General features: G+C 42.8%; 1 protein-coding gene across 10 annotated transcripts; it reads right to left on the bottom strand.

The window, feature by feature from the left end:
* Positions 1-874: 874 nt before the first annotated feature.
* LOC114438216 (potassium voltage-gated channel subfamily KQT member 2-like) lies at positions 875-23,734 on the bottom strand. 10 transcript variants are annotated; one of them, XM_028409413.1, is made up of 19 exons: positions 23,360-23,734; positions 13,364-13,454; positions 13,150-13,276; positions 12,778-12,953; positions 11,827-11,952; positions 11,604-11,714; positions 10,547-10,642; positions 10,358-10,452; positions 9,789-9,848; positions 9,279-9,308; positions 8,465-8,518; positions 7,494-7,699; positions 6,852-6,899; positions 6,551-6,568; positions 5,682-5,787; positions 4,650-4,781; positions 4,058-4,126; positions 3,238-3,331; positions 875-3,157 (listed from the first exon to the last, which is right to left on the bottom strand). In XM_028409413.1, the coding sequence occupies exons 1-19, from the start codon at positions 23,653-23,655 to the stop codon at positions 2,291-2,293; spliced, it is 2,802 nt and encodes a 933-aa protein (XP_028265214.1). In that variant the 5' UTR covers positions 23,656-23,734; the 3' UTR covers positions 875-2,290. The 10 variants fall into 10 exon arrangements, with proteins under 10 accessions (XP_028265214.1, XP_028265216.1, XP_028265215.1 ...); XM_028409415.1 differs by lacking the exon at positions 8,465-8,518; XM_028409414.1 differs by lacking the exon at positions 6,852-6,899.
* Between the last annotated feature and the right edge of the window lie 736 nt (positions 23,735-24,470).

The following is a 24,470-nucleotide window of genomic DNA, read 5'->3' on the forward strand; positions in this document are numbered from 1 at the left end:
GCTCTGGTTAATTGAACAGTGGGCATGCAAAGAGGCAGCAACCCAAAGGAAACATTTAAATGGATATTAACAGTTGAGTGTTACGTAATGTTTTCCACAACAAAAATCTATATGGCCAAACTTTGCAGTTTGCATTTTCACCATTGCAATGAATGGTAATGTGCAAATTCGATTTCATTGTGTCTGAGGGTTGTTTGTCCTTTGGTCCTCGCTTTAGGTGGTCAAGCTCCCTGCAAATCCCCAGGTGCTTGTGCAGAGTAAATAAGCCTTTGGTGCTGTGTCGCCATCATCTGACTTTTATTAATGGGCCAATCAATTCCTATTTGTGTCACCCCTTCAACTAAAAGCCTGGCCTCGCAACACTTAACAGATAGGCTGACCCAGGGCTGAGTATGAGGCATGGAAATGCCCCTTTTTCTATAGCCAATCTGTCAGAAATAAACCAATTTTCTGCTGACATAGATGCACAGAGAGATACAATTGTCACAGATATATAAGAAAAGCACCTGGACATGTCCTGTTAGCTTGGTATATTCTCTGGTTCTCTGGATGGTATTTTATGGTTTGATTTCAGTACTTGGTTTCAGTTCAGATAAATCTTAAGTCTGTCTGTCTGCCTGTCTGTCTGTCTGTCTATCTATCTATCTATCTATCTATCTATCTATCTATCTATCTATCTATCTATCTATCTATCTATCTATCTATCTATCTATCTATCTATCTATCTAAAGTTCTTCTGCCATCTAGTGATGCCTGGACACTATTACACCAAACACACCATAGACCTTTTACCTTAAAAACAGACACTGATGAGATATTTGTAAGTGATGTACAAAGTTTTATTATTGAAGAAGATGAAGGTGCAGTTACACAATGATGTTGATTTCTACTGTATCATGTAAAACCCATACAGGTCCTTTTAGCGGGTTGTATAAAACATGCCAGCAGGTTCTGTTTTTTTCTTTTTCTTTATTGAAAACTATGGATCTTGTGTGCAAACAGTCTGTACCGCTATGTGACGTTTCCTTTGTTGCCTTGTCCTTGCCTCATCTTGAGTGGCTATGACCCAGGTTAGTGTTCATGCTTCGAATGTTATCACTGTACAGCCCCCAAGCATCTGCTGTCATGCCACAGAATGTCCTTTACTCTTATGAAATGTTTAATTTGCATCATTATAAAATGGTGAGAAAATAAGGCAATGTTTTTTGAAAGGATGGTTTTTGATTACCTTGCTTGTTTTTTATTGCATTCCCTCATTTAGTGCAGAACTGATGCAGCACTGGAGAATCTAAATGACTGACCAATGCATTGCAGGCTAAATACCATCATGTGTGAGTCCAGATTTACTTGGTACACCGCATGTCATTACAACATAAAAGGTATGAGCCAGTGTCCTTTTGAGCCTATACCCTGGTTCATATGTGGCATCAAATGCCTAATGTTGAAAAGAGAACTTTGTGTAAACTAGTAAGCTCAGGCTGCATTTACATGATTGGAATTCAAGCAAAGCCTCTTATAAAAATAAAAACGTAGCTTGAAACCAGTCATGCATGCACATTTTCATGTTTTATTCACTACTCCTTCCTTTTTGCCACTGTTTTGGTTTTGTACCCTGCTTAACACAGTCCTTAAATCAACCGTTTAACATGCCATGCAGGAAGATCACTGGCTTATTGATAGGGACATATGTGTATTATATTGAGGGGGGGTTCTTCTGCAGTATTCCACCAGGCTGAATTAATGACATAGAAAGCAAGCATATTGTTTTTTTTTTTACTCTGCAAGAATCTGAAACTGATTATCATAGCTAAGGATTTTGGCATCATAACACCTCAAGTCATTCAAAAGTATAGAAGTTATCAAGACACTATGCTAACCACATGATAAACATCTTTCATAACAAACTCCTGCAGTGTTTTGAAGTGGTTTGTGTTTAACTCAGAAAGAAAAATGTATAACTTATTTAAAATAGCCTACCACACTCGCACGTGTACCTCCCATCACTAATAAATACAACAGAAAACCTAAGTTAAAAAAAAATATTCCTAAACAGCTAATTCTTTATTTATCTGATGCATACAACTGTAATTAAGCATTGGCTGTGAAGTGTAACATCACAAACATAAATGGTGTTAAAGATACCCCTTTGTTTTCTGGAGGATATTCTGTATTCATAACCATTCACCTATTGTCTGTAAGAGCATCACCATCAACAGGAAATCATTTGGCTACAATGTCTAATGACAAGACTTCCAATCACCGCCAACAGCCTGTCTGCCAGGCAGAGTACTTACTTCAGGCCTGGCCAGCCCCTCTCCCCACCTGAGACCTCTCCGGTGAAAGACAAAGGTGAGGGAGCATACAGGTCAGAGTCTGTGTCTGATTCTCCCTCTGCTATGAAGGGCCTGACCCTGGCACAGAGTGAAGGTCCAGCCCCTGCTTCAGGTGCTGCAGCTGCTGCTGCTGCACCCCCGCCTCCACCTCCCGAGCCTGTGTAGTAAGAAGGCCCGAAGAAGTCCTCCTTAGCCTGGGAGATGCTGAAGCCGCTGAAGGAGCGCTCTAGCTCTTCATGATCAACAGACGGGATGGAGAGAGAGGTGTCGCTCTCCACAGCTGTGGCATCCTGCTGGCACCTGTGTCTTCTGTGGCGCCTCCTGCTGTGGGAGCCGGTCTCTCTGCTGCTCCCGCCCTGAACAGAGGAGGAGCGGTCATGAACTGGAGCAGGTGGAGGAGGAAGGCGGAATAGGGTGGGAGATTGGTCGCCGATTGGTGAAGGTGTGTTGGCCACGCTGCTGTTCCAGGCAGGCTGGCTGAGGGGATGTTGCAGCTGGTGCTGCCAGGAGGTAGAAGGGCGGCTGTTGCTGCCAGAGGGTGTACCCACAGATCTCACCGCAGATTGACCAAGTAAAGGATCTTTCTTTTCCAATGACACGTCAGAGCAGGGGATATCTACAACAGAGTATGTCTTCACCTCCTTTTCCTCCTTCACCTCTTCTTTTGCCTCCTTCTCTTCTCTGTTATCCTCTAGGCTCTGGTAAGGCGGTGCTGGATACGGCTCTTTGGAGTTAAAGAAGGCCTCTGTTTCAGAACGAGGGATGCCCATTTGCTGCACATACGCATGGACCAGGAAATCAAGCTTTCTGTCCATACAGACCACCTGAAAGGACACACAGAGAAGTATGTTTATACAGTAAAATAGTTTTATCATCTGGAAAGCATTAATATGATGATTCTTACCTGTTTTTCCACTTTGACCAGACGTCCCATCATACTCTGGTCGTCTTGAGCCTCTCCGTCAGGTTTAGCACCTTTACCAACTATCTGGTCGACTCTAACATGTGAGAAAGGTAATACACTAGATTAATAAAAACACTATGCTTAAAGAAATCCCTTTTTAACTTAATGCGCAGAATTGTGGATTATTTTTATATGGATATTTATGATTGTTGTCAAGTGACAAAAAATGATGATGACCTGACACTTACAGATGATAAAGTTTCTGAAAAAGTACCGATTTTAAGTGGATGGAGTGGTGGCATGCATTATGACATTAAGCAGATCTTTAACAATGTCTGTAGCGAAGGGGCAATTCATCTCTGGGGCCAAAATGCATCACTTGTCATGCTATTGTGGTGCTTCATGCTTCATTTCCGTTGCATCCTACTGGGGGAGCTCTCCCTCTGTCTCTCCACTATGAGAGCAAGCATATAGCACTTCAAACCCCTGTTGAGTGAGGTCATGTGTTCATGCAACAGTAGCATTTAATGAACAAACCTCAGGATGTCTTTATTTTAAACCTTTCTTGACACCTGTTGATACAACTACATCCTGAAAACGTTGCATATATATTGTTATATTGTTCAATAATGTATCCTGATTCCTCTTCTTAGGTCAGGCGGGTCGGGTGGATCAGGACGGGTCAGACGGCCTCAACTCAAAAGGGGTTCAGTCAATCAAAATAATAAGGTAGCATGTAACTGCTTTAATACTTGGGCTTACATAAGGAGAATAATGCTGATAAAACACTCATTCTAAAGGTGCAGTCTATTAACCTAACCTAGGACCTTCAGTGGACTTCTTATGGCGAGGTGTTGTTGGGGGAGGGGGCCCCACAATCATATCTATCCTGGCAAGGCACACAGAGACGATATGAGTGCAATGCAAAATGAAGCAACGAGGGAAACACATCAGCTGTGCACAACAACTTTCAATATATTCCATAAACACAAGACATACGGTGAGTCTGACTTGCTTCGTGGATGAAAAGTGTATCACTGTTGGAATATATTTCTTCTATGTTAGACCTTCTGAGGATCAAGATGTGAGGAGCTAACTTGTAGGAGGGAAAACTGATGTAAAAAACAATAATGTATAATAGTGTCATCTCTAAAATGAATCTGTGGGACATTCAGAGCTAAAGGACTGATTTATACTCTGATATATTATAGTTACTGATACAAAAAAAAGAATACAACACATGTATTTGGACAAATGAAACAGGCAAATCAATGACTATGTCACAACATGTGTGTATCCAGTAAATACACTTAGTTAGTTAGTGGATGACATCACTGCGATTATATTGAACTGAAACTAGCTGTTGTTGTTTGAATGGTGTGATAAAGATATTTAAAGTCACTTAAACATGCCTGGACTGTAGGTTCTTAATGCGACACAGCATGTCCAGGTGACCTGCGGAGTACTGCTCGATCACGTCCATGACATCATAAGGTCGCAAGCTCTCTTTAAACCTCCGCTTTGACACCAAGAACTTCATGATGCTGATGAAAAGAACAAACAATTTTCACATATCACACTGCTGAGTTATAAGTTGTGTTTTAATTGTGTCCCTCAAAACCACAACAGTGAGCCAGCGATAAAAAATGTGCTTCTGAATAGAGTTCAGCCATCATCAGTTTTAGGCATTTACAGTAATAACAAATTAGGCTTCTTTTAAAGGACTACACATAACTCTGCTTTTTTCTGAACTCAAAACAAGGGCTTGACTGCTTTTTGCTAGACTTCATTCAGAGGGACAAGACCTGCCACTTAGCTGCCTGATCCTATAGGGCCTCTTTCACAGATTTGGGGTGGCTGTCTAGAATGATAGAGCTCCAGATACTCCTGCTTCTCCTACCCATGGGTGAGACAATGCAGCACCTGTTTCTGCCTCTGTGTTGACCGTTGGTCCTGACATCCAGCTTGTTCCAGAGTTGGCTCAAGGGCTCTCCCTCTTTGGGATCTTCCCAAGTCTGTCTGGTCTCCCACCTCCTGCCTGTCCTGTCCAGCATCCAGCTCGCTCACCTATGAGGCCTCCTGCTTGGCCACTGGCCCCTTTCCCAGCTCCTAGAGGATCTTTGCCACCAGATACAACCACTGTTGTCCCGCTTTCTCTGCCAGTTCTGCCTGCCTGCTTCCTGTGTGTGCCTATTTGCTTTCCAGCCTTCAAAACCTTTTGGTGTGTTTGTATTGTTGCAATCCCAAAGTTTCAGAAAGTTTCACTTTCTTTTTGAAAAAAATCTTTATCACATTTTATTTCCTTACTCATTCTGCATTTTGGTCTTTTTCTTATTGTCAAAAGTAGTACTGCCTATGCCACAGATAATCAAAGAGTCCTAATTGTGTGTCAATGTAAGTGACATTTCAGAACCATAATAAAGTCCAGAGGGTCATATCCTTACCAGATTGCTCTAATTGTAACCTTCAGGCCTGGAGGTAATTCTTGGGTGAGGAACTCGCAGTGGCAGCTCTTATCATCACCAATTTCTTCTCCTGGGAGACTCGCCTCTGCAAAGCAAACACAAGGACGCTCTTAAACAGGACTTCCTCTGCTTCAGCTTGACGAGTGTCACCAGCAGAAGCAAAGCAGGGCTGTTGCTTTTAGTTTTGAAGGTGCAAAAATTCAATCAACTGGTTTCAAGCTGGTTTGTGAGCGCTGTGAGCGACCGACAGAAAACAAAAGACTCAGTGCAGAATTGAAGGATAGTGCTGATAAAGCTTTACTAAACCTTTTATAGCAAGTACTCTCTTCCCACCACCAATTACAGATTAGCATAGGATGTTCAGGTTAGCCAGATGGCTGGTCTATGGATTTTGGAGCATACTGCATACAAGGCCTGATTGGTGCTGATCAGATATTAGGTGAGTCTGGTAGGGAAAGCGAGGTCTCTTCATGCAATGTGAAGCAGGGTTTTTGGGGTATTGTTTCTGAGTCAGTTTTTGGATTACCTTGGCAGCACTTGACTTGAACCCATTGTTAGCTTAGCCTATACCACTACTGTAAATACACACATACTGTATAATCATTTGTGCGGTGTTCTATAAATCCTGATTAATAAGAATTAAATCATTCATGCTTGGTCTCAGCTATACTCATGCTTTACAGCCTTCAAACATAACAGAGAAAGAGAGAACATAATAGAAAAGAGGGTTCATGTCAAGTGAACAAATATCAGCAGATTACAACATGCAGGTTTCTCAGATCAGGTAAAGCTGACTTTTGAATCTTTCCTCTACGAAAGCCAACCAACAAAATATCCCATTGTCTTACTTATTAAACCTTCAATTGCTGCAAAAGGAGAGAGAGAGGAGAGACATGGAGAAAGATTTGTTATGGATAGCAGGATGACAATGGCAGACAAATCAATTCCAAACATGGGAGTCCACTGAAGGGTTTCTGGTTCATGTTTGAAAGGTCTGGTCTCTCTTCTCATACATTTATGCCTACCTAACTGTGAACACCATAAAAGCTTTATAGGCCATAACATATAGATAGATATGTTGCTATAAATCTAGACATTATAGGGTATATTACTAAAAAAAAAACACAGACATGGCACAACTTGTCTAACCTGGAGAACTCTTCAGTCCAAAGTCTTCATCCTGCATTTCAATCAGCACTTTAACATGCCATGAAGCGAAAGGAGAAAAACAGCTAATGAGAATTGGCTCAAATAGTTAAAAAAAAGGCAAAGAAATGGTAAAAAATATATTTGTTGATCATGACACTGAATGACATATGGATACACAGGTTATGACTGGACAACCCAACATCCAAAACAACAGTCCCATGCCTCCTCAGTGGAGGGTCAGTTTAATTTAAAAGGTCATGAAGAGAAATCACACAGCAACATCATCCTGCATGATGATAAAAAAAGGAGGTTCGATTGCAATGAACAATCAACACCCTTCTTCTAAAAGCACAGAGCTGGTTATATAAAACAGAAACAGGAAGTGTTTTCAATATATTTTCATTACAGTTTGAAAACATTCCAAATGAATGAGTGTAGGGAGCATTTTGTCTACACCCTAACCAAGTATAAAATGCAAAATCCAAAACAAACAGTGACTTGAGAAAAATTAAAGTGCAAAAACTAAATTCTCAGTTGTGTTTTATGCGTAAAGACGAGTTGGTGTCAAAGACTAAGCTGCATGTTCTTTGTTTTTTATTAATGTGGTTAGAAGGTGTTCTGTACTGTGTGCAGTTCCCTCACCCTCTGAATTTTGGCGAGAGGTGCTGCCCCGAGCTTTGAAGGCTTGCTTCGGCCCACGGTTCTTCTCAGTGAAGCTCCAGCTCTTTGTGACCTTGCTGGGACTTCCCTCCCCCCCATCCTCTGGCCCGGGAGACTGTGTCTTCCCCTTGACCACGGGAGCCTTGGAAGGACTGGGGAACACCTTGTCCTTCAGACTGGGCTTCCGGCTACAGAGAGCAAGTAAGGAGAAAGGAAACTTAAGTAATTTAACAATTTTTATTTTTAAACGTATTACACAACCATGTATGTTTGACTAACTGTCCTGCTGTTTTAAGTGCAATCTTAGGAATTTGTGTTATTCATCACTGATGCGATAACAAATCTTACCTCAACAGAAATGCAAAATGGGCAAAGTCCTACAGCAGAAGGAGCCATGTCCACATTCGAACATAGTAGAGCATTCAGTGGGTCAGGCAAGCAGCAGGAAGCTACAAGCAGGCATGCATGGGAAGCAAAGTGACAACTGCGCGTCTCAAAAGGAAGGTGGTCTCATTCTATGCAACAAAAAAAAATGAATACAAATCATGCAAAAAAATACCGTCATATATTGTATGCTCTGCCTGATACACAGGAATCGTTAGGTACTCAGCAATATGCACCTTGCCTGCTGAACAGAGTTTTATAAGGAGCTGATTTGGCAAAAAAGGCAGCAAGCAAATCAACTGCATAAAGACATTACTAAACAGAAACCATAAATCAACTGTGACAGGGCAGTGTACAGGAACGATATATCTACTCTGTGGAAAACGTAAAAGGTGTCGGCGGCTCTTAAAGCTGGTCAGAATCACATGAAAATAGAAACGTTGTCAGATCTTATTGACGTGTCCCTCTCTGTGAGACTTGTGTTTGAAGAGGGAAAGAAACAGAGGTAGGAATGGAAGAAGACACACAGACTTGCAGTGCAGTTGTTAGTATCTGTGCAGCAACGATACCTAATAGCTCTTGGGCAGCACCCGCAAAGTCTGTCTTTGTGTGCATTTTCATTACTGGAGTGGTGGGCAGTGAAGGAGACACAAAAAGATAAAATAGGTGTGGATACACAAAAAAAACAGCAGTGTGTGCCATACTGTGGTGCCAGTAACACTTGATTGTAACTTGAATTTTTGCATGAACAGAAATTAGTATTATATATATATATATATATATATATATATATATATATATATATATATATATATATATATATATATATATATATATATATATATATATACAGTCTTACAGTTTTGATCTATACCAGTATCTGTTTGAATGAATTTAAGATAAAATTCAATCGCAAATTACGCAAATGCATTATGAAGAAATCAGTCACTATGAAGTGTTACTACATTGTCAATAATAACACTTGTTTCCTTTGAAAAAACAGTGTGACAAAACTCAAGCGAGGCTCTTAAAGTGTTCAAAATCACTTTTTTTTTTGAGGTGATGCTAGAAGCTGAAGTATCAAAGAACAGCTTATGGATGGATATTTAATAAAGATGCCAGGTTGGCAGTGAGGCCAAAGTGAGCTGATCTTTGAGCACCATGTGACCAAATGCAGCAAGACCGTTCTTGAAGGAGGCACTTAACACGCAGCCACGTTCATGTTTGACACCCAAACACACACACGCGCTCACACACACATGTGCGGTGCACACACACACACACACACACACACACTCCCCCAAGAAGAGTGCCTCAGTAGCAGCTAAAAGCAGAATTGAAGAGAAGCCAAAGGAAAGGGAGGGGAGAAATCTGGTCACAGACCTGGGAGAGGTTTCTGCCTGAGATTCCTTCCTATGAGCAGAAAAGACACAAACCATTATATACAGTACCAATTACAGTATTATTGCATTGCTGCCTTATATTCCCTGCTGTAGCAAAATGAAATTATAAATCATTCAAAAAAGACAAGAGAAGAAAAAAATAATCTATTTCAACAATGTAAGTCTAATTAATCAATATAGATATTACCACTTGGGGGCAGCAGACAGTTCACTTTTCACACATCCAGCAGATATTGATAGTGTGTGTATGACTTATGAGTGTAACTGCCACATAGTGGAGTAGTGGTATAAGAGCCTGTTTGGGGTTTTGGAGCTGATATCTGTAATAAAAAGCACTTTATCACTGTATTTGTGGATTTGATTCAGATGTGTCTTAGTCTAGCTGAAGACTATTGAATCATTATTTTTAAATACAGTAGAAATATACAATACAGCTTCCTGAGATCATCACCATCATCTATAATTTGTCACCTTCAATGCTTGTTTTTACCTGAATGACATGCCCTTCAGGTTCCGCAGCAGGTCCCGCTGGTTCAAGGGTGGAATAATTCTGGGAAAAAGACAAACAGCATTTAATTACGGTGTCAAGACGTCTTCACCAACTTGGTTTTCAAAGGTGAAAGATTGCCTTTGGCCCCTTAAAAGCCATCTCTTCTTCTTCATCGCTTCTATTTCTAGATGCATAAATGGCAGAAATCTGTAGTGCTGATTGATATAATTAAACACAAAGTAAGTGGTTAATTCTACTAAGTGGCTTCAGGCAACATTTGTCTTTTCAAATAGCATTTCAGCTTCTGGTGTCACTGCCAAAGCTTCAGCCTCATCCTCTGTAAAACAAGCACAAAGTGAAAAAGCACACCAGCGTGTGACTCTTCTCCTTAGACAGAGGCATCTGATCCATTCTATTACAATAAGATGAGGACATTCTGTGGGCTCAGTTTTCTACTTTGCATCTCAGTTTTAAAAAAGATAGCAGAATGTGATATGGGGAAAAACAGTTGTATTTCCTAAAAATGCTGATTAATGAGCAGCATTATTCAGTCAATTTGATCTCTTTACCTGTACATTGGAACAGCTACAGTCTGCTCGAAAAAATCCCAAGTGCACAGCAGATCTGTGCGGGAAAGGTTGGTAGCATAAAATCTCCAGGCAGCCTGAAGGAAGAAGCACAAGTGAAATGTTTTTTCTTTTACCACTGGGAGCACAAAGCAGATTTTATCTCCTAAGCAGATACAGTGTCACAGATACCTGGATAAGGCCTGCAGCAGGGTTCCGTCTCTTCTCAAAATGTTTCTGCCTGTGCTGCTCTTGGACTTTGAGGGCAAAACCAGAACCAAGGATGCCCTGAACAAACAGAGAGCTCATAAAATGACCAGTAACAACAACAGAAGAAAGGGGACATACACACAGCAGCAAAAACATATATAGTTTAGAGGTAATGTTGCTGATTCACCTGTCTACAGGAGCTGGCTGTAGTGAAATGTAAGAGTAAATGCTGATTGCTGGATGTTGTGAATGTTTCTTGGGCGCTGGTATCTGACATTTTTTTCATGTGTGATTGACAGAACAAGTGTTAGCTGCTTTCTCCAAGCCTACTGCTGAGTGTGGCATTGTTCAGGCTCTGTTAAGTGGAACACACTATACACTTAACAGAAACTGACAGTGACTGAAATTACAACATCAACAACAACCTGTGTTTTTACCTTCATAGGAACCTTTTTGCTGACTCCCACAGCACCACAGAACACGAATGCAATGTAACATATTATTATGATCCTTTTTAGTGGTAAGTGCTGGCTCATAAAAGACGGATATATAAGGCAAGTTGCAGTTGTCACCATATGTGAATATTGCAATTTACCTGGAGCATTTTTAGCTCTATTTTTAGTTTTCACCAATTTCTTGGGTGAAATCTGGCATTAGGTGTTCATCAGCTATAGGTGCAAAATGGTACTGTTACTGTTACTGACCAACACCTGCTCAGATGATAAAAAAAAAACATTTGCCTGATTCTATAATAAATTTCTGTAGAAGCAAAACACAAAAATGCAAAGAAACTCTTGTGGTTATTCTCAGTTTGTGAATTCTTTCACCCTAAATAAAGCCCTATGATTAAATAAATGAAGGTAAGAATGCTGTGTAGGGGAGCTACCTCATGTAATACAGATTAGCATGGATTAGCATATGCTAGTGAAGGTAGAAATGTGAATGGAGAGAAGAGGTGCAGAGTAGTAACATCACATTGATGAGAATCTGAGCAGTTTAACTCACTGACTAATAACAACTAAAAACAGCTCATACTTACAGCAGGAAGTGCAAAGAAGGCCACCCCGATCATAGTGAACATGGCTGCCAGCAGGCGTCCATTCCACGTCTTGGGAACCTTATCACCATAACCAATGGTGGTGAGAGTGATCTGTTGAAAAAAAATAAACTGTTGTTACTGCTTGTGTAAATTGTATGATAAAATGTTCAATGACCACTCAGTCAAATATTATAGTGTAAATCAGAGATGAATAGAGTCTTACCAGTCCCCACCAAAGAGCGTCAGCATAAGTCTCAAACTCTTCATTTGAGTCCTTCTCCACAGAGTAGACGAGGAATGAAGCCAGTATGAGACACAGGAAGCCTATGTACCACGCTGTGATGAGCTCCTACACAGAAAACCAATTAAGTCAGCATCAGGAAATCCAAAGTAATGTCAAAGTGCCGTCTAGGATGCTTGGAGAGGTGGCGACCTGTGTCAGCTGGTAAAAATGAGTCTTTCATAATAACATTGCACACAATTATTTGAGTCCCTGTGCTGAGCAAAGCAGAGCAGAGTATTTCATAAACATCTTTATTTCCCCTGCTCCACACAGACCTGCTGTCTGCTCCTCACACTCACACAGTCCCTGATTTTCTGCAGCTCATCAGTGAAAGCAAATGATTTTATTTAAAATCTCATTACAATGAACTGGAGGGAAATATCTTCCTCACCAGCACACTGAGAACAAAGCAGCATACTGCATCATACAATGCACAAAGCACAACCAAATGTAAACTGCTGCAGCAGAATTTGCTTAAACTGTGGTGATTCAAATCTCATGTGGAGAGGCCATCAACCACATCTTTTATTTAGATGGAGCAATTTATGGGACAGTTAGTTTAAAAATGAACAGAATGTGAAGATGTAGCCGCATGATAAGCAGCCAGACTGAGCTGAGCACTGTCTTTGGAGGCCGACTCCTAACTTACAGTCACACAATCATGATGATGTTCACATTAAGTTGACAAAGTCATTAAAGTATTATGCATGATTTCAGAAAATGCTTCTGAATAATAGTTTGTTTAAATGCCTCAAAATCTTTTTTCTCTCAGGCAACATTTTGGCTGTGTTAGCTTGTAGGTAAGCTGTGATTGCAGATATAAAAGCATGACACAAGAGAACTTAAATCCTACAAATCCAGACTAAAAAAACTAAATAACATTAGGGTCACCTTGCTATGGGCGTAAACTACAGATCCAAGCAGCTTCCAGGTGTCTCCACGTCGGTCCATGCGCACCATGCGCAGGATCTGCAGGAATCTTAGACTCCTGATGGCTGAAGTGGCAAAAACATTGCCCTGAGAGCCAGCTGCCAGCACAGATACTGAGGCAATCAGCACCATAATGTCTGAAGAGAGAATGAGAACAATGGAAAGGCAGATAATTAGCAACACTGTGCACAATAAGGATTTGGGATAATACTTTCCAAATGTAAGGATGCTCATATCCATGGGTCTGAGAGGAAAGCAACAACAAAATTCTGTGTGTGTGAAAAATCCTTCTGAGGTAGCAAAGCTGAGAAAAATGACAGGCTGGTTTCTCACCTATGACACAAAAAGGCTTTCTGGCAAATTTTAGCCTCCCTCTCCATCCTCTGTACCGACAGCAGCAGCCAGCAGACCATATTCTTACAATGTACTCCACTCCAAACACCACGATGGTCACAATTTCCTGTGGGACAAAACACCAGAGATGGTGTCATCCTTGCGACATGATGATTGCACATATGAGGATCAAAATTAATAAAATAATACATACCAAGATGTACAAGGCACTCTCTGAGTTGTCTTTGAACTCTTTGATTGTGGCAAAAACAGAAAGGATGAGACAGGAGAAGACCAGGAGGAAGCTGAAAGAGAGGGGTAAAAAAGTTTGAAAACAGAAAGTCCAGACAATCTAATTTGTTCCTATAATTAATAAGTTAAAGTTTTGCACAAAAATCTACTTAAAAATATCATCCACTGACTTCAACCTGCCTTTAGTATGTGCTGAGCATGTCATTAGACGGAGTGGGTGTGTGCTTCCTGCCTCTGTCTGTCAGTAACTCTTAATCGGAGACAAAACTTTTCCATCTCCTCCCATCATTCTGAGCTACTCTCTGTGAATCTCTTTAACAATATTGCTTCTTATAATTGTATGAGTTAATACAATTATAAGAATTACAGCAGAACTGTTTATGCTGGTGACAACAACATGTCTCAGTTCTGAGCTACACATCCTAAAAGCCACAAATTAAAAAAAGTGGGGGGCGGGGGGAGTTATGTAGAAGTAGTAAAGTGATGGTCTGATGGGTTTAATGATGAGATTGTGAAACACTAAAGAGGTCTGGAGGAAAATCAATTGTGCTTCACATACAGCCAGAAACAGGCTGAGGCCATGAGAGGAGCAACTCATTGGATGGCAGATAAAGTGTGATGTGAAGAAGGAGGAGGCACGACAGGACCTGATCTCAGGAACTTTTCTTAGAAAAGATCTTTCAGAAGAAATCCAGAGGAGAGATACTGGAGAGAGCCTGATGAAACCCAATACTGGACATTTTAAAAGACGCAGCCAACATTAATACATTAATCATAATGGCAGGGTTAGGGTTAAGTATTTCCTGAGCACAAGATGAGGCGGTAATTCAAAGATCATGCTACACTTAATGCTATATACTAGTAGCCTATGAGATTAGTGAGGACTGAGTGAGAGCCTTCTGATGATGGTGATGAAGAAAAAAATCATCTGTGTGTTATTATTTTACATCAGCTGGTTTAAAAATGTTGTCATTACAAGTGTCGTTTCTGACTATTGCATAGTTTGCAAAATATAATGTGACTTGTATATTTTATGATGTGCTGTAGCACAGGTAGCACATCTGTAAATATAATTGATGTAAGGTAAAAACCCCACAACAACAAGCCAAAACGAATCATAAAAGCAACATAAAACTCAAGTAATAATTCTTGTTTGGTGGCACCTTTCCATTACACACACTGTCATTTCATCCATTATTAATAAAGATTCTGAGCAGCTTTAAAAATGTAGAAGAGGTTCATCGTGGGAACATCTCACCTCGAAGTCCTGAGACTGGTGAGATGATGAAATGCTTGAAGTCTGTATACCAACCCTGGATTACATATTTGAAAATATCTGAGAACATAAATGTCTTTTTTATTGCCCAGTTTTATTTTTAATAGTGTAGTAATGAAGTGTTATTATATCATTACATTGATTTACATGGATTCACAATGATGTGTAAAGCACTTACGGGTTGTGTGAAAAACTTGTGCAACAAAATGTATTAATGTTTCCTGTTTATTCCTCATACGCTCACCACAGGATGCATTTTCTACACCCGACCATGCCCTCAAGTGCCCACAGATTTTTCGTTTTCTCAGAAAGAATCATATACCATATAATTTCCCATCATGCCTTATCTAACCCTCATCAAGTCAAGTCAAGTCAAGTCAGCTTTATTGTCAACTCTGCTATATGTGCTGAACATACAGAGAATCGAAATTGCGTTACTCTTTACTCCGCAACATATAACATGTAACTAAAAACTAAAGATAAATATAAAGTGTAAAAAATGTACCTACAATGAGGCACACACAAAATACAAGGCACATAATGAAGGCACAATGCAGTCAGAGTGCAAAAGATGTATAGTGCAAGTCAGTGCAGTTGGCATAATATAAACAGGAATGGTTTAACTTATAACAGCTTATTGAGACTGGTATGAGAGTGCAAAAGATGCAATGGTGCAAGTCAGTGCAGTTGGCATAATGTAACAGTCCAGGAATAGATTAAGTTATAGCAGCTTATATGAGACTGGTGTGACATGACAGGGTAAAAAGTGACTGGTGCACAGAGTTCCTTTGGTAAAGTGGCTGGTACAAAGAGTTCCTATCTTGGGTGGTGGTAGGGGTGAGGGGATGGTGGTAGGGGTAGGGGGTGGGGGGTGGTGTCAGGGAAGGGGGAGAAAGTGGGGCGCAGCAGGGAGAGAGTTCAGCTTCCTGACAGCCTGGTGGATGAAGCTATCCCTCAGTCTGCTGGTCCTGGCCCGGAGGCTGCGCAGTCTCTTTCCTGATGGCAGCAGACTGAAGAAGCGGTGTGAAGGGTGGGTGGGGTCTCCTGTGATGCGGAGGGCCTTTCGGGTGAGACGGCTGTCGTAGAGGTCTTGGAGGGAGGGGAGAGGGACGCCGGTGATCCTCTCAGCTGCTCTCACTATGCGATGAAGCGTCTTCCTGCAGGTGGCGGTGCAGGCTCCGTACCACACAGTGATGCAGCTGGACAGGATGCTCTCAACAGCCCCTCTGTAGAAGGTGCACAGGATGGAGGGAGGGGCTCTGGCTCTTTTGAGCTTGCGGAGGAAGTAGAGGCGCTGCTGTGCCTTCTTGGTCAGGGATGCAGTGTTGTTAGTCCAGGAGAGGTCCTCAGTGATGTGCACACCCAGGAACTTGGTGCTGCTCACCTGCTCCACAGCAGCACCGTCGATGGTCAGAGGGGTGTGCTGACTCTGTGCTCTCCTGTAGTCCACAACCATCTCCTTTGTCTTCTCCACATTCAGGGAGAGGCTGTGGTCTCTGCACCACCCGGCCAGAAGGTGCACCTCATTCCTGTAGTATGTTTCATCTCCACCGGAGATGAGACCCACCACAGTTGTGTCGTCCGCAAACTTCACAAAGATGTTGGTGTTGTGTGTTGGCGTGCAGTCATGGGTCAGCAGAGTGAAGAGGAGGGGGCTCAGCACACATCCTTGGGGAGCCCCGGTGTTCATTATGATGGTGCTGGATGTGTTTCTGCCGACCCGCACTGTCTGAGGTCTCCCGGTGAGGAAGTCCAGCAGCCAGTTGCACAGCAAGGAGTTCAGCCCCAGCTGGTCCAGTTTGTTGATGAGCTGCTGTGGGATGATGGTGTTGAATGCTGAGCTGATGTCTATGAACAGCATTCGAACGTATGAGTCTTTATTTTCCAGGTGGGTGAGAGCTGTGTGGAGTGCTGTGGAAACAGCATCACTGGTTGACCGGTTGGGCCGATATGCAAACTGGAAGGGGTCCAGAGAGGGAGGAAGGGCCGTCTTGATGTGTTTCATGACTAACCGTTCAAAGCACTTCATGATGATGGGTGTGAGTGCTACTGGACGGTAGTCATTGAAGCAGGCGGGGGTGGACTTCTTCGGCACAGGGATGATCGTGGTGGCTTTGAAGCAGGTGGGGACAACAGCCTGGCTCAGTGAGATGTTGAAGATGTCTGTAAACACCTCAGCGAGCTCCTCAGCACAGTCTCTGAGCACACGGCCAGGTATGTTGTCAGGACCGGGAGCTTTGCGTGCGTTGATCTGGCTGAGAGATGTCTTCACGCTGGCTCGGGACAGGGAAAATACCTGGTCAGTGGGAGAGGATGTGATCTTTTGTGCAGGAGTGCTGTTGAGTGCTTCAAAGCGTCCGAAGAAGTCATTCAGCTGGTTCAGCAGAGAGGTGTCGCTGTCACAGGTCTGTGGTGGGGGCTTGTAGTCTGTGATGGTCTGTATCCCCCGCCACAGGCTCCGGGTGTCCCTGCTGTCGCTGAAGTGGTGGGCAACCCTCCTGGAGTACTGTCTCTTCGCCTTCCTGATGCCACGGGACAGGTCGGCTCTGGCTAACTTTAGGCTGGTGTCGTCGCCTCTTCTGAAGGCAGCGTTCCTGGCCCTCAGCAGCCTGTAGACCTCCCCTGTCAGCCATGGTTTCTGACTGGCTCGAATGCTGACAGTCCTGGTTTCAGTTACATCATCAATGCATTTGGTGATGTAAGCAGTGACAGTCTCTGAGTACTCCTGGAGGTCAGTGCAGTTGTTGTGGGTTGCAGCCTGCTTAAACACATCCCAGTCTGTTGTGCTGAAACAGTCCTGTAAAGCTCCTGTGGCTCCCTCCGGCCACACTCTCACTTCTTTTCGGACCGGTTTGGCAACTTTTACCAGTGGTCTGTATGCTGGCATTAGCATAACAGTGATGTGATCAGAAGCTCCGAGGTGGGGGAGGGGGAGGGCTTTGTACGCGCCTCTCTGGGTGGTGTAAACATTGTCCAGTGTGTTGTTGCCACGAGTTGGAAAGTCTATGTGTTTGTGAAGTTTTGGAAACACAGTCTTGGGGTCTGCATGGTTGAAATCACCCGCCAGGATGAGAAAAGCATCCGGGTGGGCTGTCTGCTGCTCACTGACCTGCAGGTAGAGCTCATTCAGTGCGTCGCTCCTGTTGTTGTTGCTGGAGCTCGGCGGGATGTACGCAGCTACAAGCAGTATAGCTGTAAACTCCCGTGGCAGGTAAAACGGCCGGCACTTAATAATAATAATAATAATAGGCGAGCAGTGTTTTGAGACCACAGCAGCGTCCCGACACCAAGAGTCATTGATGTAAACACAGAGCCCGCCGCCGCGGGTCTTACCTCCTTCAACCAAGGCTCTGTCCGCTCTGAAACACGCTAGGCGGTCGAGCTGAATGGCGGAGTCCGGGATGCTGTCGTTCAGCCATGTTTCCGTAAACACAAACACACAACACTCCCTTATAGTCCTCTGTGTGGCGCGAAGTAGCCGGATATAGTCCATTTTGTTGTCCAAAGAGCGTACGTTGGCCAGTACGATGCTAGGGATGGCCGGCTTATGTGGGTTAGCCGCTAGCCTGGTCCGTATCCCTCCGCGCCCTCATCAGTTCTCATCAGTATCCCTCATCAGCCCTCATCAGTGACACTGTCCAATTATTCTTTGCTTTGGTCTTTGTGCCTTTTGCCTCTGCTGCAGTTTGATCATATCAAACTTCTGGCAGTGGCTGCTGGCTCTTAGCCAATCAGAATGAAGCGGCAGAGATCAATGGTTAAGTCAATGGATGAGCTTCTCTTTCATTTTCTCTTGTGGATGTTTGTTATTCTTTTTGACTAAAGTCATACATACGTGGCAACAAACTAAGCTCTTAGCGCATTCAGCTGTTGTTCTGTATATTTTCCTTCATGCAGTCAGACTGAGGGCATTCTCCTACAGCTACAGTAAATGTGTTTTTGGCATCTCATACATCATTGATTGCTACACAGCAGTCGGCTTCATGCAGCAAGAGAGCTTTTATTACATGGTGCCTTATAAGTCTGCAGTTAAAAAATTAAATTGCTCTAGAGTAAACATTTGTCAGTATTTCTTTTTTGTTGGTTTTGTTTGACAGGTAAGTCCTTCATGTGTGTAAATGTATATGCACCTACTGATGCTATATATTAAGTAGATATGAAATTATGACTTGTTCTACATGTACAATAGATCAGATGTATTGTATACCTAACTTACCACAGTGCTCTGTGATGAAATTCGGGCAAATAGGCTGGTAGTCTAATTGGAGATCATTTTATGCAACTATCCTTTTTCGACCTTGCCAAGCTCATCACTACCTACTAATGAGGACACTCACTAATAAAGTATGGGGACGCAGCTTTCCTCCTGAAGCAGTCAAAGAATTTGCCCTACAGATACTTGGCTGACTGCACCATCAGTAGCATGAGTCCATGAAATACACTTATTATTATTTGTTGCAGAAAGTATCATGCCTGTATGTAAGGAGATGCAACCCGCATGACTTCTCCTCTCCATTCCAGAATATATAACTGTTTCAGACTTCCTTCATATTATTAAAATGTCAAGGGCTGCAGAGATGAGATTTGCTGTATAGCATGTATTAAACTGCTCCAGTAGCCAGAGATGAATCCAGTGTTTTGTTTTTTATTTCACCCCATATGCAAAGATGCACTTGTAACCACACATATGGTCCTATAACACTATTTTTACAGCATCACATCTCTGATTTCATGCCCCAGTAAAAGCCGCTAAAGGTGAAAATTACATTCCCTCTTGCATTTAACAAACAGCCACTAGAAGAAGAGCGCGCACTTGTTGCCAGAAAGGTTCGGGCAACATCATTGGGAACGTGATCATTAATCAATCAAGTTGAGGAGACTGTTGTTGGAAGCAGAAAAGCCTGCATTTCCTCCTGACCTGCAGATAAAGAAACATTGATTTGCCCCTCTCAGCACAACATTGCCCATCCAGACATGCTAAATTTAGACTGCAACGAGCTCAAGGAGAGCAAATTTGGAAGAAAGGATTTTTCACTAAGCAAATAGTGCCCGTGGAGACAGTGTGCCAGCACTGCGGTGTCCACTCTTTGTGATAATGGGCACTCATAAAGACACAAGTGACCCTCCTATTGTAGCTACTTGCTGTCATTGTGTTATGTTTTATGAGCTACCGCGGTGGGTCTGCATTAAACATTCACAGCAGCATTACTGGGTTACACTAAAAGATTGTTCTGCTTGAGAAAAGAAAAGGTGCATCTTGTATATCCTGCAAATTAATCAAGAAATAAAACCCTGCCAAGCACTGGACTCTAATAGCGATTTTACAGTGGTTTGCCAGTGGGATCAGCAAATGCAGGTCCTAACGTAGAAGGAGATGAGTTATATAGCTCTCACTACGTACACGTGCAGTTCTCTTTGAGTGATAATGCAAAAACACTGGCATTGTTATTTTGCTGAATTGAAAACTGCAAGTCAGCATCACAAGTGGAGCATAGTGAAGGTGGGATACTGAACTCAAACAGAGCAGTGAAAGCCTGGAAGATGACCTGTGTGGTTACCACACAGGAAAACATTGACCAATACATGATCTAGAACAACACAACAGTACATCATCACAGATCTGGCAGGAACATGTCCACACAGTTCAAAACATGCTTCAAATAAACATGTTGTCGGTTCACAGGGTCCTGAAACCACCTGGGCATTGAGACGTGGGGCCACTACTTTCATGCAGAGATCAAAGAACAGAAACACAACATCTGCATGATGGTGATAGTGATCTGGTTGTGCTGCTGACACACTGTTACAGTGACCAGCTACACTGCAAAAAAATCAAGAAGTTTCTGAATGAGAAGCTCACAGTAGGAGTGCTTTTCAACAGGTCAACAATCCAGCCCTCAAGTCCACACCTGCTCTGTTCACCTGATTTGACTATTAACACATTCTTATGATGAAGGTGATTTAAGGTGTGGCTGCATTTATGACATGAAAGGTGTATCCTCTGTGACTGCTGGACCAAAGGGAACGTTGTTGAAACATAAAAGTGACCTCAAAGACAGGATGGCCAAACCTTTCACATGCTGCTGTAGCATGCAGCAGGAGTAAGTGAAAGGTTCTGATGGCTGAAACTGAAAAATGAACAGCACAAAGAATGTAATAATTGACCTCCACCTGTATTCTACACTACAGTATCAACAACGACAGCCACTGTGGCCACAAGTGACATCAACAGGATGATGATGACAATAATCTAAAGCAGCAAAGACTCAGTACTTATAGCACAATACCTCTACCTGCCCATAAATGTATTGAGATATGTTTTAAAGCATCACAATAGACACAGTTTAAAAATGACAAACTATTCAAACAGCAGTTTGACACATTTCATTTCATGACCACAGCTCAGCTCTGGCTTCTACTTCCGTGCAGCAGACCTTAAAAAAGACCACTCCATCACATCTCACTAGCTTGGCAGCCAACTTCTGTCTGTCCTCTAGCCCAGTTTGTCTTCAGCCGGCTAGCTCAGCAAAATAGTGAATAACTGCATCACGTCCTCAATCCGTCTCACTGAATCGCTCAGCAGAACATTTATTTTGTTTTAACTGATTGATCCCTTTTCAAAGTATTTGTTTGTCATTTCCTATTGGCAGTCTTTTTTCAGTTAACATCTGACATCTGGTGCTTTCTGCAAGAGGATATGCAGTCATCTGTCTCCTGCTGAAGCTACAGCAAGCAAAAGCAATACACCGTCACTTGTAAAGATGTGTGTAGGACACAGAGAAAAGGATGTGACATCGGATCTCTGTCAAAATACCTTTTCTAACAGAATTTATGTCAACAAAAAGCAGAGCCGAGCTGCATTTTTACAAGATTTAGGTCTACAGAAATATCCTGCGGATCAATGTGCCTCTCCCCTTTAACTGCTGTTGGACCTCCGACAGAGCTGAAGAGAAAAGTCGGCCTTGGTCTCCGACAGCTTGACAAATAGAGGGAGAAAGAGAGAGAGTGAAAGGGACCTGAGGCAGCAAGGCAGAGAGAGTACTCTGGATATACAGTAGGTACTCATGTTCCACATATCGATCATTCACACGCATTACAAACGAGACCACTGAACAAACCACCTGCCTGACATTTCTAGAGAAACCCCTTCAGAAAAGCTCTGGTCACGCATTAGCAGTTGTGTAGTTGTTAGTGCTAGTCTCTTTTAGTTGAAGGCATCATTTGTTTGCCATAGCCATCTTTTGGAACAGAGCAAAGCAGGCTGGGAAAGATTTGACTGATCTCAGCACATGATAGTTTTATAAATCAGCTGGCTGGGAGCAAAGAGTTTGGAGATTAAATGAAGTGAAAAGACTATGAATAATGCATAGGAGAGACAAATGGAATAAAGGCAGGCTTACTCTGTGGCATGATGTGCATGTAGTATCAATTTAGCATTTGTATGATAAGCCTTCATCCAGAGTTGGACTTGAATGTATAACTTTCCAGAGGATTCTGATTTTAGGCAGCACACACACTGACCCTGTTCTAAGTAGGTTGTTTGGCTCCAAACGCTGTATTGTCTTCCAAAATCACTTCTCCATGAACTAGATACCACTACTTCTTGTGAGTGCCACTGGTCAATGAAGCTCTCCAAAAAAGCAAAACAAATGGAGACTAAGGAGATAGCTGCTATAGTATTCAGTTAATATTTTAAAGAACCCCAGAGGGACTGAATGTGTGTTTGTGTGTGTGTGTGTGGTTTCACATTAAAGCACAGGCTTACTTCTGAGCATCAGAGCATCTCAGGGGAGTTGATATGCTGCACACAGTGAATTCCTTAAAGCCGTGGCCATTTCAAGTGCTCACTACCAGACATGCAGCATCGGTGAGTTATAAGGATGCAGGCATGGCTGGAGGGCGCTACATAATGCAGCTAACCCACCTTTTTCAAACTGCAAGCCTGCACCACTGCTGTGGAATTTGAGTGATTACAAGACAAAAAGAATCCAAACAGATCCTTTTGGGATGGGGAATTGTATGGGAATTGTAGGATTAGAGTCTGAGTATTTTAGCAGCATGATTTGTGAGCAAAAACACTGCAGCATCTCTTCAACCTGAAACAATATGTTTCATGGTCTCTCAAAGCTGACCACTCACTATGAGATCACAGATGATCAGATTACATATTGACTGAAGGAATCACTGGGGTCTGATCAACCCAGACCTAAGTGGACTTAAAGACACAGCATCAGGCAGGCATCATGTTCCAGATGCAAGAAGTCAGCAGACAGATTGGTTTCTGGGCTGTAATGTGCTGGAATCCAGTCTACGACGTTAATTAGTGAAAGTACTGACGCGGCCCGGAGCTGTCCACAGACCGCGGTGCTGAAACCTGCCGCAACATCGTAATGGCAAATCCAATCAATGGCGTGTAAATGTGAGCGAGTGAACACTGAAGTCAGATCTTACACTTACACTGGGAAAAAAAGGCAAAAATGTCACAGGCATGTGCTGCAGAATTAAGAGTTAAAGGAGTTATGCAGGTGAAGTCATACCCCCCCCCCCCCCCTCTTACCAAGAGGCTTGGCAGCATTAACCCTTTCATGCGCCATCATCTATGTGCTGACACACAACCTGCAAAAACTCCAGCTCTAAACCACCACATATAGTAACCACAGGTAGCAGCACAACAGCACTTACACATATGCGTGGTAGATGAACGCCCATCCCCGCGGTCTCTCCAGCGCATTATAGAGGAAATTCTGTAGTTTCCGATAACTGGCATTTTTCTTCGATGGTCTGGGTCTCCCGGAGATGCTGGACCTCGGTCTGCAAAGGATGCTGCTCCGTTTGGTGCTTTCCGAACCCGCAATGAGTAGCGCCCCATCCCTGCTGGATTCCGGAGCCCCGGGATCCAAACCCACAAACCCGACTTTGTGCTTCTTCTCTCCGGCTTGAGTTGGGTAAACCCCGCCGTTGAGAGATTTCTGCACCATTCTAAAGTCGAGACGACTCTAAGGAGGAGTTGTCCGTGTCCTTGCCGCGGGGATGCATCACCGGTGCTGAGGGGTGTGTGTGTGCTGCTGCTGCTGCTGCTGCTGGTGAATGCAGTCGGTGTCGGTCCCACTAGAAAACCAATTGCAATAACCACGCGAAACCGCACAGTATATGCTTAGGCCTTAGCCACTTCCGGCCATCTGACACGGCAAGGATGGAAGTGCAATTTCACCTCAGTGTTATCATGGTGATGATCAGAGTATGTGTGAAATTAAACTTTTTCTTCTTCTTCAGCATCTGGTTGATCAAACATTCTTTCAAAAAAGTTACTGACCTGGAAAGAAGAGAGGATGATTATTATACATGTAAACATTTACCCTTAGATAACCTTCCATTCTCTCCACTCAACTCCAACCCAAGAGAGGGGCTAAGGAGGCTTTCTTTGGATGATCATGCAATATTCATGCTGTATGTGCAGCTTTCAGTCACGGTAATGGATACCAAAACCTAAAGTATGTCAAGACATGCTGTAAAAAGACCAAAACATCATATTAAAGAGAAAGGTTCAGAGTCAAATACAACAGAACAGCAGCTAAATGACGTGAACTAATAATGAGTAGGTGAGGTGAAACTGTCCACTTCCAGCAGCACTTAGTCACAGTCTGCTGATGTGCTGTATGAGTGTGTGTGTGTGTGATACGCCTTCTTCTGAGTCATCCATGTCACTGGGAAAACACACAGAGTCCTATAACGAGAGTCAACCCCAACCTGGACACTGGATCACCAACCTGTCAGCAATGTAGCCTCACTGCAC

Source organism: Parambassis ranga, chromosome 7 (assembly GCF_900634625.1).
Source record: "Parambassis ranga chromosome 7, fParRan2.1, whole genome shotgun sequence".
Classification (NCBI taxonomy): domain Eukaryota; kingdom Metazoa; phylum Chordata; class Actinopteri; family Ambassidae; genus Parambassis; species Parambassis ranga.

What these genes read in the sequence shown, in the direction of transcription:
- LOC114438216 (XM_028409413.1), bottom strand. Translation starts at nt 23,655, where the DNA reads ATGGTGCAGAAATCTCTCAACGGCGGGGTTTACCCAACTCAAGCCGGA. An exon ending in AGAGTGCCTTGTACATCTTG is followed by an intron (nt 13,277 to 13,363) that starts GTATGTATTATT and finishes TTTGTCCCACAG; the next exon opens with GAAATTGTGACCATCGTGGT. An exon ending in GTAGCTGTTCCAATGTACAG is followed by an intron (nt 9,849 to 10,357) that starts GTAAAGAGATCA and finishes TCTTTTTCCCAG; the next exon opens with AATTATTCCACCCTTGAACC.